Source organism: Sugiyamaella lignohabitans, chromosome A, assembly GCF_001640025.1.
Source record: "Sugiyamaella lignohabitans strain CBS 10342 chromosome A, complete sequence".
Classification (NCBI taxonomy): Eukaryota; Fungi; Ascomycota; class Dipodascomycetes; order Dipodascales; family Trichomonascaceae; genus Sugiyamaella; species Sugiyamaella lignohabitans.
Window position 1 is genome coordinate 2,989,924 of NC_031672.1, and position 18,879 is coordinate 3,008,802.

Here is an 18,879-nt window from a genome sequence, read left to right on the forward strand (position 1 = left end):
CCACGCAGATCACTGCCAACTTAGGCCAGGGGTAGAACCACAAAACCGAGTCTTTCAGTTTCAGTTATAAAATAATCTATCAATATCACTTGATTATTCGCTCGGTCTATGACTCGTTCCAACAAAGACTCATCTGTGTAGTTTCTGGAATACTACTTACCGAGCGGTGTACATAACCGCCCCCGTTGCATATTTTATCGCACCTCAACTTCTGATAATAATGACTAACCATCCCAAATTCCGGTTCTCATGATTCGACCATGGTCTTTAGACCCGGAAAAAAGTCCGGTCCGGCCCCCAACGGTGACTCCTGCGAAGCAGGAGCAACGGGATCTGGGGCGGAGCCCCAGCCGCCGGAGGCAGGTAGGGGTAGACCCATATATATTGCAAGCTGGAGAAGATCAGGCAACCGGATTCAATGTAACATGTGCCAGGCTGACTAGGTACAAGGGCCAAGTTAAGCGTTTGACCTGATAAGGTTAAGGTTGGGCTAGGGCGGAGGTCGGAGTCCGGTTTAGTCACCGGCGTGGGATGCAGGACTGAATATGTTCAGGAAACGTCTGGGGGTTCGTAACCAGCCTGTTTTAGCGAACAAAGATAGCACAAGAATTCAAGAGGTTATGAAGGGTAGATTCTGGCAATCAGAGACCGCATACATGCAAAGGAAGTGGGAATCATGAGACATTTATGACAGTCAGTTTTGATTGTGACTGTGAAGGATATGCAACAATTAATATAATTGTGCAGCAAAGCAGTGGAAAATCTCGCCTAAACCGTTAAGATCGCACTTATCTTGCAGAGAAAACCCCCACACATGTGCTTTACGAGTCCATTACGGCATTGCATCAGCACTGGCGTCGGTGCTGAATGGGTGGATTTTGGGTCAGAATGGGGGGGTGCTTTTTTCTTTCTCTTCTTTTGTTTCTTCCCTTTACCTATATTTGATAGATTATTACTTAGACAGGTCGGCAATAGAATCATCTCCATTAATGGAAAGAGAATATTCTTTTCGTTCCAAGCCATTATGAAAGTATCTACAGAGGTCGAAGCTCGGCCGTTGCTCAACGGAGATGATACACCATCATCATCAGTTCCGAACAGCCCTGTTACCAACGCTAAAAATCTCATAAAAACCAAAGATCGGATTATAGACAATACCTCGAGGACAAATCTCGATGCCATTTTGCAACAACTAGAAGAGGGAGGGGGTAGTCGGTCCCCCAGTATAGACTTTAGTCGAGGAGATGTGGAATTAGGTGCTGATAGTAACTTGAAGGAGTATATCTTGACTAAGAGAACAAGCATACGAGCCAAAGTTGTGGAAATTAAGAATAGTCTGATCCATCAGAACACAGGTATCAAGCTCATGATGGCGGCTCAGATATTTGGGTCCGGTATGGCCGCAACCACTCGTCTGTTAGAAACCTCAACCGAACCTCCATTCAAACCATCTCAAGTTTTGTTTGCTCGAATGAGTATAACATACGCTTGCTGTTTGGGGTATATGTTTTATAAGAGAGTGCCAGATCCTATTCTCGGTCCAAAGGGTGTACGCTTTTTGCTGTGTTTGAGAGGATTTTTTGGATTTTTCGGAGTATTTGGGTTCTATCATGCTCTGATATACCTGGACTTGTCGGATGCCACGGTGATTGGGTTTCTTTGTCCGTGCGTCACCGGGTTTCTAGCATGGATATTTTTAGGTGAGGAATTTGGTTCTGTCGAGATAAAAGTGGGCATTGCTTCGCTGTTCGGAGTTATCGTAATTGCTCGGCCGACATTTTTAATGGCAATCTTCAGCAATGGAGAGAGCAGTGATACTAGTACAGGCTCGGACGGAATCTCATCAGCTGGTCGTTTGTTTGGAGTTGCCATGTCTCTAGTCGGTGTTCTAGCATCAGCATTGACATTTGTAGTCATTCGAAAGATAGGAGACCGGGCACATTCGTTAATGTCAGTATCATATTTTGCTCTGTGGTGTGTTATTGTGTCGAGTTTAGCACTGATATTCATGCCTGGTGAGAGTCTGGTATTGCCACAAAACATGAAGCAGTGGGGACTCCTACTTGCGCTAGGAATGTTTGGATTCATATTCCAGTTTATGATGACAGCCGCCATTCAGCGAGAGAGCGCAGCGGTTGTCACCTCAATCAATTATACCGGAATCCTGTGGGCTCTATTATGGGAAAGAGTAATCTGGGGACATGTCCCCGATTTGTTATCGTGGGTCGGCGGCTCATTCATTCTCTGTAGCGCCATCTGGATGGCATATAAAAAGTACCACATGGCCAAAGCCAAGGAAATCCTGAAAGAAATCTCCGAAGACTACTCCTACGAGCTGCGAGACAACTACGATAACGAACCAGATGCCCAAGAAATAATGGTTATAGACGAGGACGAAGACGACGAAGCCATCGAACTCCCGGTGGCCAGCACCCTATCTGACGTCTCACCAGCACCAAAGTCGTGATACAATGCATTTACTTACTTTATATATATTTATATTCAATTCATTCGCTCTTTACACAGGGGAGACGGAACTGCCTCCGGCTGCTGGGGCTCTGCCCCAGACCCCGTGGCTCCTGCTTCGCAGGAGATTGCTGGGACCGTATACGCCCGAGTCGAGCGCAGAGAGAGGAGCCACGGGGTCTGGGGCAGAGCCCCAGCTGCCGGAGGCAGTCCGTCCCCCCTGAGTTCATGCAGGGTCCACCAGGAGTGCATGCGGCATCAAATGTGCCTTACAGATGAGCGAAGGCAGATCTTCGTAACATCATCACCCGGTGGGGTTCTTTGCTGCTCAATTGATTCAACAAGCAACAAATAATTGGTAATATGGATTGTCGAAACGAAGACCACGATGACCATGGTCACGGCCATGGCGGACATGGACACGGCCATGATCACGATCACGATCACGTTCCTCCTCCAGACACAAATGCAGTCCAGTCTCTGTATCAGACTATCAACCATGACCACATAGTCACCCTCAATGAGAGTACTGTGGACTCTGGTAAAGAGGTTTTTAAGGAATGGGAGAAGAGATTGGATGTTTCTAAGATCCTGGAATCTGATGTAGACGAACAATTGCTCATTCACGTACCATTCACAGGCCTGGTCCGACTTCATTCACTGCTAATTAGGACTACTAGTGACGACTACGCTCCAAAGACAATTAAATTATTTAAAAACCGTGAGGATCTGGACTTTTCTACTGCGTCGGATCTGACTCCTACTGCTGCTTTCACACATCCATATGGCGTTGGTGGCGACGAGTCAGTGGAGTTAGAAGCCAGCAGCAACCGGACCATGGACGAAGAGGGCATTGCCGAGTACGCAGTCAACCGGGCCCATTTCTCGAACCTCACGAGCCTGACGCTTTTCATTGAAGACAACCACGGCGAGGACACCACCAAAATCCTCTACATTGGACTCCGTGGCGAATGGTCCAAAATGTCCCGAGCTCCTGTCGTGACCATGTACGAGGCAGCTGCCAATCCCCGCGACCACAAAAACCTCGTCCCTGGCGAGCACTACGTATCCGAGAACCCGTAGTCACTAAATTGTGTGTTTATTAGGGTGCTGCCTCCGGCGGCTGGGGCGTTGCCCCAGACCCCATTTGCTCCTGCTTCGCAGGAGTTACAGTGGGATCTCGTCGTCCGACTCGAGAGGAGCGAGAGGAGCAGCGGGGTCTGGGGCGGAGCCCCAGCCGACGGAAGCAGGCCACGACAGATTCAACAGAAATACAGCTTCATTAGATTCGTAAATCGTACACAAAACAACATAAGGACAAAGTGGTGGGTTATATAAATAAAGTAAAAGGTATCACATGTTTAGTGGAACTGCAGGGTCGAGTAGGGTCCGTCTGGGGCGTACTGGACTCTGCGGGGTGGTCTTGTCACGCTTGGTGGTGGTGCTCCTTGCAGTGGTGGAGGTTCGGTGACAGTTGGTGCTGGAGGGGGAGCAGGGGTTTCGGCAGGAGTTTGTTGTTGTTGGCCGTGAGAAAAGAACATGCGGGACAGGAAAGTTCGTGGCATGCGGAGTGGCGTCTCGGGAGGAAGGTTGGCTTCGATATCGCGACGGTCTTGCTCGGCTGCTGAATCGCTCTCGCCAGTTCGATCGGCTCCGGTACCGGCAGCAGCTCCTAGTTCCGCTTGTTGGGCAGCAGTCTCTTGTCGGTATCGGGCAGACGAAAAGTCCATTTTACACAGGGGACAACTGGCTCGTCGTGTCGTCAGCCAGGGCGTAATACATTCGTCGTGGAACACGTGGTTACAGCCAAGTGCTCGAATGTCGTGGTCTGGTTCTATAGAGTCCAGACAAACGGCACAAACATCACCGGATTCGGTGTTGTCTGGTGAAAAATGTGAATGTACACTTTCATCGTCGCCGTGCTCATGTTCGTGTTCGTCGTCATGGTCGTTCTCTGTTTTGTTTTCTGTATCAGTAGGTGGAACAATTTGGTTATCGTCATGGGGATTTGAGGAAGAGGTGGTTGGGATAGCCTCCGGATCAGACTCATCGTCAGTGTCTTGGTGGTTTATAGTAGCAACAGATTGTTGACGAACAGGTTTAGGCTCTCCATCTGTGGACACTGTGACTTGAGGTTCAGCTTTCTTTGATTCAGGTTTGGCTTCGGAGGTGCTGGTGGCTGTCATTATCGTTACATGTTTTGACTCGTCAGTCGATGGTGTTTCTTGTCGTTCTCGAATGCTTTCTACAATACCGCCGTCGATACTGGCTCTTCGGCTTTGAGCTGCCAAATCTGTTATATCGCGTGATCCATTATCGACACTGGGTCGAGAACTAGAATGGCCATTATTTACATGAACAGAAGTAACCTCTGCCATTTCATCCTCTGTTCCAGTAGTTGCCTCGACGATGCTGGCGGGTCTTGAATTGGCAATCGCGGCATTGTGAGAAATACCTCCTTCTGTTGACAACCCAAGCTTTTCACGCTCTGCTCCCCATACTTTATACTTTTGAACAGGAAATCGTTCATTCAGCTCTTCAAACTTCATTAATCGACGCTCTCTACGTCTTCTGCGACTGAACTCTGGTGCAAGTAATGGGTTCATGTAAAAACCTATATCATCGCCTGTAAATGAATCTTCGTCAGGAATCTCGCCTCTAGCAATCATGGCATTTCTACGACGAGCTCGGAAACAGTACTTGAGTCCCAAAACGACCCAGATATTCGTAAACACTATACCCAAACCAAGGGCAATAAAATACAAGAAAGGTGTTTGTGATGAGCTATCGCCTCCTGAACCAGATGTTTGCGAAGCAGACGCTGTCGAAGTCAAGGAGGCTGAAGCATGAGCAGAAGTCGTAGCAGCAGCTGTTATTGAACTAGTAACTGCACTGGCAGTCGAATCCACTGCTCTCTGTACGAGAACCAATGTCGATGGTATTGACATTTTGAAAAAAGCAGATGTAACAAGGCTAGTAGCCAAATGCGAAAGTGAACTGAAATGAAATAATAAACAAGAAGAAAATATCAAATATGCTTGTCTGCTTAAAATAGTTACCTCTGATATCGACTCATAGAACCAGACACTAGATAATATTAAGTAAGTAACGAGCTGACGGCAATGAGTCCAATAGAAATAACCACTGATTTGATTTGTTCAAGCGACAAGTTTAGCCTGCAGTCTAACGAGCTAATCAACAGAACTTACCAAAACAATACGCAATACGAATCCGCAGTACGAATACGCAAAACGCTATCTTTGGCGAGTTTGACTAGAGATTCAGCTCCTAGCGCTCCCTATTCTTTCTTCTTCGTTTTTTTTTTTTTTGGTAATAGATAGCCAACCTTAAAAACACAAGGGGGGTCCGATGGTTCTAATTCGACAAATACGGCTGTCAAAACAAAGATTGGAATGACCGGTTCAACCGGACTGGGTTAATCTGGCAAACACTATCTATAGCTGAAGATTCTAATAGGTTTGATTCCAGTTCTGGCTCGAATGGTATCCCGATATATCCCGGACAACTGGCTACAAAGCAAAGCAATAAGATCTCACAAACGTCTGTGCCTGTGCTTTCGTTTCCCTAGCAAATATGTATAACAGTATGGCAAAGATGGCGAATAGTGTGTTGTGAGGCCAATCGACAATCGACTTAAGTTAATATAAAATACCCAAGGAATTCAAACCAAAAAGCCGCAATAGCACCTGAATACCGGTTAATAATCAAGCAACTGAGGGATTAATAAACAACGTCTAATAACCAATAACCAAGTTAAAAACAATCGAAATAAAACCCCTGGGCCAAAAACAACAAACAATATCTATAGCCGATACTACTTAACAGTCCAGGCAATCAGGATTAATAATTGCAATAGATCTTTCCCTTCAGTACATACCAAGTATGATAACCAAGCAACTTGTATAAGCTTAACAAAATAGTCAATCAAACAATCACCATTACCTTGAGAATCGAGAATAAACTAGTTGCCAAAACAAGATATATATATAAACAAATATACCTATATATATGTTGAATATGACACAGTTTCGTTGTTACTCGTTTAAGATGAAGCAGTGAGGCAGCTTTTTATTCTTTTGTATACTATGCAGGTCGGCAGACTGATAGTCGATCTAGGTCCGGCAAGAGCAGTGGAGAGAAACTGCGGTTATATGTAAAGTGGGCGGTATATATTTTTTTCTTTTTACGATTTTTGCGACTTACAAGATTATCCCGACGATTTACGAAGGTACAGAGCAAACCGGACGCACGATATTTATTACTACTAAGTACCCCAAACAGCCAGAAGCAGCGTTAGGGCGCTGAAAAGAGCGTGGTGCGGTGGGGGCAAAAAGAAAATTGGGGGCACAATCCTCGCATATATGCTGGATATCCCGCAAGGCTCATGAGCCTCACATACGGATTACCAGCAAAATTGACGCCAGAACTCACGCAAGGCTCAAGCAAGACTTCGGATTTGAGGTAACAGGCAACAGGGGGAGTCTACTGGCGGACGTATAATACACCGCACCGAGCTCCAGCAGCAATAGCTCGAATAGCTCCAACAAGAAAAACAACGCTTTTCGCATTTTTAACAGGGGTTTGAATGAATTTGAATAAACTTTCCAACTAACGAAGTAACGATATTTCAATGTTGAGGTGAGGTATATCGGATGATGATTATATCTATAGTAGCATAGTAGTAGCGCGTGATTTGGGGACCAGATAGTAAATGGAAATTGGGGGTTGTTTCACTGATAATAGATGAATTTGGCTAGCGGTGTGGGCAAAAGCGGGGTGGATGGGCTATCCATGTGGGCTGTTTTTCTAGGGCTGAGGGGCATTCATTGCTGATTGTGGATAGGTCCGACGTGATTATATCCCCAGTAGCCTGTTCTGGCTATCAAAGTGGGGGAGTTCGGATGCCAAGTTTGTCCCATGTCAGATGGCAGTATCTCCGTGCATAAAGGAGAAGATAGCACAGAATCAACAAGCGAAAAGAGCCATCTGACAATAGAATGACAAGTACAAGAGAACTTAACAGATCGGATAAAGAAATAAAATAGAAATAAAAAAGTTAAAACACTTAAAACACTTAAAAACTAAATAAAATGAAATAAAACAAAAATAAAAATTAAATAACAATAAACGACAAGCCAATACCACGAAACTTATAAAATACTAAAATCGAACAAGTACCGAAACCAAACATCAACCAATCACCCGTTCAAGATAGCATCAAAAAAATTAATTAGTGAAAACACGCAAAAACAAACGAACGCATCCTTATCCCTACCTCGACCAGTTCAATTCACTATCTACTTCAGACGTGGTAAGTGATGAAGAACAGATTTTCTGAGAGATGCGATACTAGCTCGATGGAGCAGAAAGCCCTCACTTGCCTTCTGGGCGCCTAGCTCGGCGATACCCGCTGCCATCTCAGCTGACACTATTGCGTCCATGGCTATGACCAGTCGATATCTTTGCCCAAGATCTTGATACTTTTTGAAACCCAATTCAGTTTTGACTTCACAACGGTCTTGGATGTCTCACATCCAGGTCCACAGTACCATACAGCAGACACACCCCCTGAAAACGACCTAAACCTGGAGCTAAGGTTACTGGGGGCACCGGGCGCATTCTGTAATTAAAATGTGCATACATGCATGCTAAGCCCCGTTAACCGTCAACGGCTTTCGTATTCCAGACATACATGTCGCCTTCTGTCCCTCCAGTTCCCGCATTCACGCACATATCACCACCTTCCAGAAGGGCAGTGCCTCGTATAGCATCTCGTATGTACCCCTCACTCAACCTCCTCGAACGAGCGCTCGCGCAGCGAGCACAACCAGGTCCGGGCGGAGCCCGGCCGCCGGAGGCACGTCCGGGTCGTGGGTGTGCCTCCGGCGGCTGGGGCTCTGCCCCAGACCCCGTAGCTCGCTTCGCTCAGGCTTGGGGGTGGGTGACCGTGGACGTGGCAGGGGGAAGAAAAAAAAAAGTTCAGCACCTTCTGTTCACGCCTGGTCTCCCACGGCATTACTGATCAAGGCTCTCAGAGGCTTAAATATGATTGATCGGACGGGAAATCTTGTTTTACTCTGGATGTGGCCGAACTTGTGTGCTTTTTTTCTGGCGTTCGATACATGTTATACAACTTAGGTAAATTCAGGGGGTGTTATGCAGCTGTAGATTTGTGGTTTAAACTCAGTGACAAAATCGGCCCACTCAATTGACAGCTGAACGGTGAAGAGCTTTAATTTTATTATTCAGTATCGAGTATCGAGGTTTAGTGAAATACATTGTTGTGTTTTTTTACGGGTGTAATATTTCCCTCGTAAAGTGAACAGGTTGGTGCGTTAGGGATTTTGATGATGGACTGGTGCTGTTAGACAAATCATTGAATTGACGGATAAAAGTGGCCAGTTTACTGTATAGCAGGAGTCTAAATGAGGTCTCAGTGGACCTTCTTTATATAAATGAGGTATACTGTAAGATATACTGTGTGGTTGATTAGGACGTTAGTTAACTCTGCTGCCAGTTACGGCCATATCCAGAGTAAAACAAGATTTCCCGTCCGATCAATCATATTTAAGCCTCTGAGAGCCTTGATCAGTAATGCCGTGGGAGACCAGGCGTGAACAGAAGGTGCTGTAACTCATCTTTTTTTTTGACTTTTACTGCCGAAGTATTGCTTCGTGGTTAGATACCTCTTGCGATGCGCAGACCGAGAGAAGCTGTTTACTGGTGCTGTACCCTAGCTGCCTGAGGCATTCTGGGCTTCGCTGAACATCAAAGAAAAATTATTTTTATCCCGTTATTACTACTTAAATATTAACTACCACAAGCCACAGTAGTGGGGTGCTGGTGTATCCATGGCAGGAGGGACTGCAGTTATCCCCTCGAGACCTCGTCTGTAATCGCAGCATCGCCATGTCCTGCTGGATCCTATACATTTCACGTTCTTGTTCTTGGAGTGCGTTGACGACTTGAGTGTTTCTTGAGTCTCCTCTATTAAATGCCTTGCTGATGTCTCGCTCGCTTTTTCTGTTAGCTCGGTCCAGGTTTCTCTCTAGTTTGTGCAGCTCTCTATCTTGCTTTCTGGAGAACCTCCTGTACTCTCTATCAGATCTTCTTTGCTCACATCTGGAGGGTCTGTGATCATGGCAGTATGAAGAGGTGACATGTTGTTGGGGCATAATATTTTGGAATGAAAACGTTTGTCTAGTGGGAGATGGAACGTCAAATGTCAGAGGAGAAATGAAGTTGCTGAGTTTGGAGAGTTCATTAGGACTTCCTACACTGATTCCACGAGGCAGATCCAGAACAGAATGTAACTCGGATGTAGTGCATATTTTCACCTGAAGCTGTCGTGGGAAGAATATATCATGATTAGCATGGTACAGGAACTGGTCCAAATTTTCACTGAATCCATCTAGGATTCCTGCTCTTGTGGCCATATTAGTGGCTCTATTTACTAATCCCGACACAATTGGCATATCCAGTCCCTGAAGAGGGTTGTTAAAACCCTTTCCTTTTTCAATATTCAGATTGTCAATGAATTCCATAAACTCCACTGCTGTAATGCCATATGATTGTAACAAAGGGGAGTATGCTCTTGAGAATGGCTGACCCCTTGCTGTGGTCATTTGAGGAATGACAACTGGTTTCTGAAGAGGTTGCAGGCCCCTCTCACGGGAATGTCGTCTAGAGGAGCCACTATCCCTAGGTAGGCTGTGGACATAAGAGCTAGCCCGTTGATATTGATAATCGAGAGAAGAGGTTGGCCCCGGGAATCTGGGGCTATCCCTGCTATTTATACTGGCATCTTCACCTTCCATTTCGGTGTACTTAGGAGGCGTATTAGAATATCCGAATTCCATGACCCCGGATTCCTGGCCCTGGACTGGATAATAAGAGGCAGTCTGCATATGAAATATTTTTGATGAGAAAGAAAAATGAGAACTGATAGTAAAATTAAGAATGGAATGGATGGCAATGGCGATGGCAAATTCTAACTCATGACTAGAAGTCTATCCAGACGTTTTTATAGTTAACGGGACTAGCTTCGTCGCCTAGTGCTGGCTGTACAGCCCGTTGCCGATCTTCAATCGACAGGGACATTTTGGCGATTAGGTAAGCGCATATTGGCAACTTGACACCTAATTAAGCTTCTTCTATGCATATCCGTAAATTAAGCTCGCATGGAATGCACTGCCCGTCTAAACCCCGGGCCTTATCGCCGCTAAGCTTCTTGTCTCTCTCTCTTGCTCAGCCAACACTACATTTTGGCAATTAACCCTTCTCGTCAACAGGCATACCAAACCACGGTGACTCACCTCCACCAGCCACAAACTTGCCTTTGGCCGAGCTCGGAGCTGGCCACACTGGCCAGTCAGGGTCAAATCCATCCGGTCAAACTTGTTTGATGCGGTGACGGACTGCCTCCGGCGGCTGGGCTCCGCCCAGAACTGGTTGTGCTCGCTTCGCGAGCTGCTGGGACCGTCTGGGTTGGGTGAAAAGGCCGGGGAGTGAGCTGTAATGCACTTTCACCCCCATAAAATCACCCCTGCAGAACCACAAACAGACCCGCACCCCGCGCCCGACTCGAGCGAAGCGAGAGGAGCCACGGGGTCTGGGGCGGAGCCCCAGCCGCCGGAGGCAGAGGTCCCCAGTCATGTGACTGGGGCCCGAGTCAAGAGAGATGCATATGGCGTGAGGTGCGGTGAGCGGATAATAGTGGTTGTTTGGAGGATGGTGGAGTGAGTGAGGGTGAATTCGTTGGGAAAGTTGCCGGTGGTGATGAGAATGATGGGGCTGGCGATGTTTATATAGGTCGGGTAGGAAAACTAAGGAGGAACAGAGTGGCCTGGGTCGGGGTCTGTAGCATGTGAATATGCAGGTGGACCTGCGACCCCTGTTCCTGTTCGATATAGAAATGCGTGCCTAGCAGGATAAACGGTTCATACAGGCCAGGACTCCGACAGAGAGACTATCTGGGTGCATGAACTGCAACCCGAGCAGTGGTGGACAACGGGGGTCACAAATCGGCACGAGAAATTTGTTTCTGGTCCGCTAGCTCATGACTGAATCTTATACCCGACTGAGTCAAATCGAGTAAAATTCAGAAAACACACTAATTTGCAAGATGGTCGCGGAACTAATTGACGGAACATCGATTGCTCGGTAAGTCAAAGTGCCGTTTGGCCGCTACTGGTCCATCTAGGCAGGCATAGTACTAACAGCGGGTGAATAGTGAGATTCGCGCTAGAATCAACACCGAGATCAAACATGAGCAGTCGCTCAAGTCGAGATTCCAGCCATCTCTTGTCATTATCCAGGTCGGCAGTCGTCCTGATTCTTCGACTTATGTTCGTATGAAACTCAAAGCTGCTGTCGAGGCTAATATCACTTGTGAATTGAAGAGTCTTCCCGAGGATATTTCCGAGGTCGAGCTTATTCAACATGTCAAGGCTTTGAACGATGATCCTGCTGTTCATGGTATTCTTGTCCAATTGCCTTTGCCAAAGGGTATCAATGAGGCTGCTGTCACTGAATCGGTTATTCCTGAGAAGGATGTAGATGGTTTTGGTACTGTCAATATCGGAGAATTGGCCAAGAGAGGTGGAAACCCCCTTTTCGTTCCCTGTACTCCTAAAGGTATTCTGGTACTTTTGAAGGAATCTAAAGTCGAGATCGCTGGTAAGACTGTTGTTGTTCTTGGCCGTTCTGATATTGTTGGAAGTCCCGTTTCATATTTGTTAAAGAGTGAAGATGCTACTGTTACAGTTGTTCACTCCAAGACTAGAAACATTCCTGAAATCGTCAAGACTGCCGATATTGTCATTGCTGCCATTGGCCAACCCGAGTTTGTCAAGGGAGACTGGTTGAAGCCAGGTGCTGTTGTCATTGATGTCGGAACTAATTACATTAGTGACGAGACCAAGAAATCTGGGCAACGACTTGTTGGTGATGTCGAGTTCTCGACTGCTTCAGAGGTTGCTTCTAAGATCACTCCTGTTCCAGGTGGAGTTGGTCCTATGACTGTTGCAATGCTTCTTGAGAATGTCTACTCTTCAGCCAAGAGATTCTACGAGTTAGAAAGCAAGCGAGGCATTAACCCCTTACCTTTGAAGGTTCTTACACCCGTTCCTTCTGATTTTGCCATTTCCCGTGCTCAAAAGCCCAAGCACATCAGTCAAGTTGCCAGTGAAATCGGTATCTTGTCTGGCGAATTAGAACAATACGGAGCTCACAAGGCCAAGGTTCAATTGAGCATTCTTGACCGTCTTAAGCACCGTCAAAACGGTAAATACGTTCTTGTTACCGGTATCACCCCTACACCATTGGGTGAAGGTAAATCCACCACCACTGTGGGTCTTGTCCAGGCACTTGGTGCTCACTTGAATAAGATGGCTTTCGCCAATGTTCGTCAGCCCTCTATGGGCCCCACTTTCGGTATCAAGGGTGGTGCTGCCGGTGGTGGTTACTCTCAAGTGATTCCCATGGACGAATTCAACATGCATTTAACCGGTGATATCCATGCTATTGGTGCTGCCACCAACTTGTTGGCTGCTGCTATTGATACCCGTATCTTCCACGAAAACTCACAAAAGGACGGTCCTTTGTACCGCAGACTTGTGCCTGCTAAGAAGGGAGTCAGAAAGTTCTCGCCAGTCATGTTCCGCAGACTCAAGAAGCTTGGAATCGACAAGACGAACCCTGACGACCTCACCAAAGAAGAAATCGCCAAGTTTGCCAGACTCGACATTGACCCCGAAACCATCACCTGGAGACGTGTGGTCGACTGTAACGACCGTCACCTCCGTGGAATCACCATTGGCCAAGCCCCTACCGAGAAGGGCCAAACCCGTGAGACCGGTTTCGACATCACCGTTGCCAGTGAATGTATGGCCATTCTCGCCCTTTCCAACAGTCTTGAAGACATGAGAGAGCGTCTTGGCCGCATGGTCGTTGCTTCCAGCCGAAGCGGCGAGCCCGTCACCTGTGACGACATCGGCTGTGGAGGTGCCTTGACCGCTCTTTTGAAGGACGCTATCAAGCCCAACTTGATGCAAACTCTTGAAGGTACGTATTGGCTTTTGTGACGGTGCCTCCGGCGGCTGGGGCTCTGCCCCAGACCCCGTAGCTCCTCTCGCTGCGCTCGAGTCGTTGCGTCGACGGTCCCAGTCATCTCCTGCGAAGCAGGAGCTACGGGGTCTGGGGCAGAGCCCCAGCCGCCGGAGGCAGTGCCACCCACCACTACGATTCTAACTGATTCCAGGTACACCTGTATTTGTCCATGCTGGACCTTTTGCCAATATTAGTATTGGCGCCAACTCTGTTTTGGCGGATAAGATTGCTCTTAAGCTCGCCGGTACTGAGGAGGACGAGGGTGAGGACAGAGCTGGATTCGTCGTTACTGAGGCCGGTTTTGATTTCACTATGGGTGGTGAACGTTTCTTCAACATCAAGTGCCGATCTTCTGGTCTGGTGCCCGATGTTGTTGTCATTGTTGCTACTGTTCGTGCTCTTAAACTCCACGGAGGTGGTCCTGATGTCACTCCTGGCGTGTCTCTTCCTGATGTGTACCTTCAGGAGGACACCGAACTCCTTCGTAAGGGCTGTGCCAACCTTGCTAAGCACATTGAGAATGCCAAGTCATACGGCCTTCCTGTTGTTGTTGCTATCAACAAGTTTGTTTCCGATACTGATGCTGAACATGCTGTTATCCGTGAGGAGGCCATCAAGGCAGGTGCTGAGGATGCTATTGTCAGTAACCACTGGGCCGAGGGTGGTAGTGGTGCTGTCAAGCTTGCTGAAGGTGTTATCAAGGCTTCGCAATCGAGCCGTGACTTCAAGTTGCTTTACAGTGCTGAAGATAACTCGGTTGAGGACAAGCTTAACATCATTGCTCGTCAAATGTATGGAGCTGAGAAGATCGAGCTCAGCGAGTTGGCCAAGTCTAAGGTCGAGACTTACACTAGACAAGGATTTGGCAACTTGCCAATCTGTGTTGCCAAGACTCAATACTCGTTGTCCCATGACCCTGCTTTGAAGGGACGTCCTTCGGGATTCACCGTGCCCATTCGTGATGTCAGAGCTTCCGTTGGTGCTGGTTACCTTTATGCTTTGGCTGCCGAGATTATGACCATTCCTGGTTTGCCAACGCACAGTGGCTTTATGGACGTCGAAGTTAATGAAGACGGTGAAATTGATGGCCTCTTCTAACTGCTATGACCACTGAAACCAAGTCAAAATAAAAGTGCTATTCAACAAGAAGCAGCTTTTTCCCCTTATTTATGACATTCAACTGCGTATGTACAAAGATTTACAATAATAGATAATTTTTAAATGAATTTTAGGCGGGTTTTAGAGCGAGTCGTGAGCCCTTTTGCTTTGAGGCTGCTAATAGCAGTTTTCCATGTAAAAAAAAAGGTTTTCTGTCGTCTAAAAACAAAAAGTATGGTCCCTGGCGGGATCGAACCGCCGATCCCCGCGTTATTAGCACGGTGCCTTAACCAACTGGGCCAAGGAACCAAGATCTTGGTATGTGGATATTTTGAATTCTCCTGGGCTAAAATTTCAACAAAATAGGACGGTGTTGAGGTCCATTTTTTTCGACTTTTGAAGGTTCTGTTGATAGCTGGTGCTTGTGAGAGATTGCACAATCCCCTATTAAGGTATACTGCTTGAATTAAGACTGTCAGGTTCAATTTTTAGACTTTTTATGCATACCTGGAATATGCAGTGAAATTTGTTCGCAATATTCGCAGCATATAAATCACAGTTTCTTTGACAAAAATAATACCAGTATGTTAAATTAAGAGCCCTATAGAATATTAAAGAAGTAAACAGCCCTAATTAGTTATTTATTTGTTAAAAATCTACGGGACATGACTCTAATTTATTCTGCTATTACCGTACGTGGCGCGGGAGCGCATGTTCCAGAACATAGAGTTCTCATGTTCACGCATGGAAGCTGCTTCGTGAACTTAACACTGACAAAATATCTTGTATAAACCGCAATGTCCACAACGGTAGCATCACAGGCGTCAATTGACGACAAAACGTTCACAAAGGCATTTTTGCATCTGTTGACTGTAAAGGTTTCCGAACCTCCACTTGCCGCCAACTATGTTGGAGAGCAAGTCTGGTCTGTATTGGTATGTACTCCAAGTCATTGAATCAAAGGGGTAGCATCTGGTTTAATAAATCGACTCAAAGTTGATATCTAACAAGAATTCTAGCCCTTACCAGCCATGCCACAGGCTAAAAAGAAAACCCTGCAATCAGATGATTCTAAAACCGAATCGTCTGTTAGCGTTACTCTGAAGTCTATTCGAAACCCCAAGTTCGTCATTAGTTTTGATGATGTTCCTGCAAATGATACCGTGCTCAGTATCAAAGAAAGATTGGTGGGTGATCCAGATGGACCACTAGCAGAAGGTGGATACGCAACCTCGAATGTGCGACTTCTCATTAAAGGCAAGGTCATTAGCGACTCCAAAACGGTAGGAGAAGTTAGTACCGCAACAGAAGGATCTGATGAGTTATCTGTTTCCTTTGTAGCAATGATTTCACAACCCGACAAAGAAGCTATTTCGAATAAGAAAGAGGTGGGATCAGAAGAAGAACCAGAACCCGTGCTGCCAACAGTCCTGTCAGAGGCAGCTTGGAACGACATCCACACCACTCTACAGAAACATCTATCACATGATGAAGCCAGAGTAGCGCTTCAAAAGTTTAAATCTACTTTTTGAGAATAATTATACAAGTTTATAGATGATAAATACCAGCATTGCCTTCAATATGTGTGTCGGATCTCCTCCGGAGGCTGGGGCTCTGCCCCAGACCCCGTTGCTCCTCTCGCTACGCTCGAGTCGTTGCCGCGGTGGTGTCGACCGAAGAAATATATATAAAAAATAGGCATGAAATTATGTACATATTTACAGTGGTTAGATAACAACAGCTCCCGTGTCGATGAATGCAGGCTTGAACTCGGTGGACTCGTTGTGATCTGATGGAAGTTGGGAGTTGATGGGAGAGTACAGGTACCAGGCCTTCAAAGCATGGACTGCAGCTCTAGTTCTGGCTTCGTTCAGGCTGGCTCCTTGACCCTCACCAAGTTTACTGGATCCGCTGAAAACACCTACAACGAACACAGGGGCCTTGGAGTAACGACCAGTCTCGGCCAGTAATCGTGATACTGGTTGTTCGAGTCCTTCGCGGGAACACAAAACTGCCAATTCACGAGTGGGCTTGTCAAAACTCATGATTGATGCCATGTCGACTTTGCGGGGCAGGATGATATACTTGTGAATGAAGTCTCTAGCTTCCTCGAGGCCACCATGGGCGTAAACACCAGCAACAAGCGATCGCACAAAGCTGGCCATGGCTTCATTAAAGTCAACGTGGTTCTTATCACTATCAACGACTTGAACCACACCAGGTTCTTGTTGAACCAGGTTTTCAGTAAATAGCAGACGTCCAAGAACATCTTCATCAGATTGCTCAGCCAGATATCTGGTGAATGAAGACCTGCTATCAGGCTCAACACCCCATGAAGTGCCTAATTTAGACAATGCCGGTAGTGATGTGTAAAGTTCCACAACGTGACGAAGCACTTTATGAGGTAACCTGGGATATTTGACGAGGAAATATTCGTAAACATAAAATGACAAGACAGATTTACCAAAGTTGGCTAATCCAACATTGTCTGCAAATTTCACATTGCTAGAGCGACAAATCAGTGCTCTCGCTAATGTGGAATATAAAAACTTTTCCGAAAGACCCAGTCTAGCATGAAGAGCTCGCAACGCAGGGATCTTACTTGCTAACGATTCGGGGATCGCTTCAACCTCTTCCGATCGAGCATAGGCTCCAAAATTAAAAGGGTTTTCAGGGCTCTTATAAGTGGCTTTGCTGCTCGCTGTGGCTGTAGTTTGGAATCTTTTCTGACTTAGACTGCCAGCATTTCTATTCTTCAATAGCAAACCAGCTGATCTAGAGTTCAATGAAGCAAGTGCCCGTTGGCTTTGGGCACTAATAGCAGCTCTTAGCGAAGCAGAACCGCAATTCGTCCGTAAAGCGTTGACTGACATGACAAGATCGTGTAAAATCGAATTAAGATGTCAACCTAGAATTGGTACAATGGTGTCGATACTGTTGATTTTTATGGTCGGTAGTGAATCTTTTATTATTACGACCTCACTCAAGTCGCTTATTCTTTTTATTTTATTTCTTAATTTTCTTTTTTGGTTGATTTTTTTCTTTTATTAGCTCCCCCTTATGGTTTGGACTGTTGCACCCCGGTCTTAGACCTATCTTCCTCGAGTCGGCTGCCTGGGATCACTTTACCGGTTGTTGATGTACGAAATTTTGAAATTTCACTGAAAAATTAGTATCACAACACTTTTCGCCATTTTTGGATATTCATGCGGCTGGCGCCGCAAATGGCGCATGGATCTCTGTAAGGGTCTATAAAGCTCAGGGGTTCTCTCGACTTTCACACAAATTCATAACAGGAAAGGTGGTCAGATTCAACCAGCTCTATATTTTCATGTTTTAATTATAAATTGATTTATTTATTTTGTCGGAGGTCGAGATCTTGGGCAGTGGAGCAAAACGAGGATACCTTAGTAACAATTTTGTCTGGAACGCTCAGTCGCCTGATTAGAGCTTATACCACTTAAAATGTTCAACAATCAATCAGTTTAGTAAGAAATAAATTTTATTTTGAATTGTATAGCTATTTTGATTTTATCAATTAACCTGCTTAGATTATAGAAAGCATATTGAACTAGCGGAGATACCATAGATCTCGAGTGTGGAGTGCCGCGAGCGCGGAAGCTGCGTCACAAGCCAATCAAAAAATCAATATTTCAAGTATACAACGGCTGTCTCGAACGTAGTAGGAGTAGCATTCAATTTAAGAATCCACTGCTAGAAACTATTTAAAATGGTAAGTACGATGTAGTTACTTGTCAGGGATGATTTTGACAGGCAATTTCTGGTGGTATCACGGAGGTTCTAAGAGGACTGGACCGGTCCTTGCCATAGGCATACTGTTGTTAATAGTACTAACAAAAGCTATAGGCTGGCGGACATCATCACGTAGAGCACGCTTGGTCTCCTTCCGGAGGCTGGTTTTTCACTCCCAAGAACTGGAAATCCAATACTATTTATATTTCTGCCGGTCTTTTCGGTGTTTCAGTGCTTACCTACGCGTTAGGTCAGAAGCTGCAGTTTGATTCTGCTCGTGCTGTTGACGACGATACTATTGCCCGATGGAATAATGCTGCCAAGAAGGCTAGAGAAGCTTCTGCCATCGAGGATGTTGCTGGCAAGAGTTAAATCAAAAGCATGAAGATTTAGAAAAAGCCGAGGAGAAACAACAGGAACACCTGCATCTAC

General features: G+C 46.1%; 9 protein-coding genes and 1 non-coding gene across 10 annotated transcripts; 5 read left to right on the plus strand and 5 right to left on the minus strand.

The window, feature by feature from the left end:
• Positions 1–1,024: 1,024 nt before the first annotated feature.
• Positions 1,025–2,467, plus strand: AWJ20_939 (uncharacterized protein; the record flags this gene model as incomplete). The annotated part of the gene is made up of 1 exon (XM_018882910.1): positions 1,025–2,467. The coding sequence occupies one exon, from the start codon at positions 1,025–1,027 to the stop codon at positions 2,465–2,467; it is 1,443 nt and encodes a 480-aa protein (XP_018735152.1).
• A 362-nt stretch (positions 2,468–2,829) lies between these two features.
• AWJ20_940 (uncharacterized protein) lies at positions 2,830–3,549 on the plus strand (the record flags this gene model as incomplete). The annotated part of the gene is made up of 1 exon (XM_018882912.1): positions 2,830–3,549. One exon carries the CDS (start codon positions 2,830–2,832, stop codon positions 3,547–3,549), a length of 720 nt encoding a protein of 239 aa, XP_018735153.1.
• Positions 3,550–3,827: 278 nt separating this feature from the next.
• Positions 3,828–5,414, minus strand: AWJ20_941 (uncharacterized protein; the record flags this gene model as incomplete). The annotated part of the gene is made up of 1 exon (XM_018882913.1): positions 3,828–5,414. The coding sequence occupies one exon, from the start codon at positions 5,412–5,414 to the stop codon at positions 3,828–3,830; it is 1,587 nt and encodes a 528-aa protein (XP_018735154.1).
• A 3,876-nt stretch (positions 5,415–9,290) lies between these two features.
• On the minus strand, positions 9,291–10,394 carry AWJ20_942 (uncharacterized protein; the record flags this gene model as incomplete). Its single annotated transcript, XM_018882914.1, has 1 exon — positions 9,291–10,394. One exon carries the CDS (start codon positions 10,392–10,394, stop codon positions 9,291–9,293), a length of 1,104 nt encoding a protein of 367 aa, XP_018735155.1.
• Positions 10,395–11,840: 1,446 nt separating this feature from the next.
• MIS1 (trifunctional formate-tetrahydrofolate ligase) lies at positions 11,841–13,571 on the plus strand (the record flags this gene model as incomplete). The annotated part of the gene is made up of 1 exon (XM_018882915.1): positions 11,841–13,571. One exon carries the CDS (start codon positions 11,841–11,843, stop codon positions 13,569–13,571), a length of 1,731 nt encoding a protein of 576 aa, XP_018735156.1.
• A 162-nt stretch (positions 13,572–13,733) lies between these two features.
• AWJ20_944 (uncharacterized protein) lies at positions 13,734–13,976 on the minus strand (the record flags this gene model as incomplete). Its single annotated transcript, XM_018882916.1, has 1 exon — positions 13,734–13,976. One exon carries the CDS (start codon positions 13,974–13,976, stop codon positions 13,734–13,736), a length of 243 nt encoding a protein of 80 aa, XP_018735157.1.
• Positions 13,909–14,694, plus strand: MIS1 (trifunctional formate-tetrahydrofolate ligase; the record flags this gene model as incomplete). The annotated part of the gene is made up of 1 exon (XM_018882917.1): positions 13,909–14,694. One exon carries the CDS (start codon positions 13,909–13,911, stop codon positions 14,692–14,694), a length of 786 nt encoding a protein of 261 aa, XP_018735158.1.
• Positions 14,695–14,929: 235 nt separating this feature from the next.
• Positions 14,930–15,003, minus strand: AWJ20_946 (the record flags this gene model as incomplete). Its single annotated transcript has 1 exon — positions 14,930–15,003. It is a non-coding gene; the product is annotated as a tRNA-Ile (tRNA).
• Positions 15,004–15,725: 722 nt separating this feature from the next.
• On the plus strand, positions 15,726–16,226 carry MDY2 (Mdy2p; the record flags this gene model as incomplete). The annotated part of the gene is made up of 1 exon (XM_018882918.1): positions 15,726–16,226. The coding sequence occupies one exon, from the start codon at positions 15,726–15,728 to the stop codon at positions 16,224–16,226; it is 501 nt and encodes a 166-aa protein (XP_018735159.1).
• A 195-nt stretch (positions 16,227–16,421) lies between these two features.
• Positions 16,422–17,567, minus strand: MRPL3 (mitochondrial 54S ribosomal protein YmL3; the record flags this gene model as incomplete). Its single annotated transcript, XM_018882919.1, has 1 exon — positions 16,422–17,567. The coding sequence occupies one exon, from the start codon at positions 17,565–17,567 to the stop codon at positions 16,422–16,424; it is 1,146 nt and encodes a 381-aa protein (XP_018735160.1).
• Positions 17,568–18,879: the final 1,312 nt, after the last annotated feature.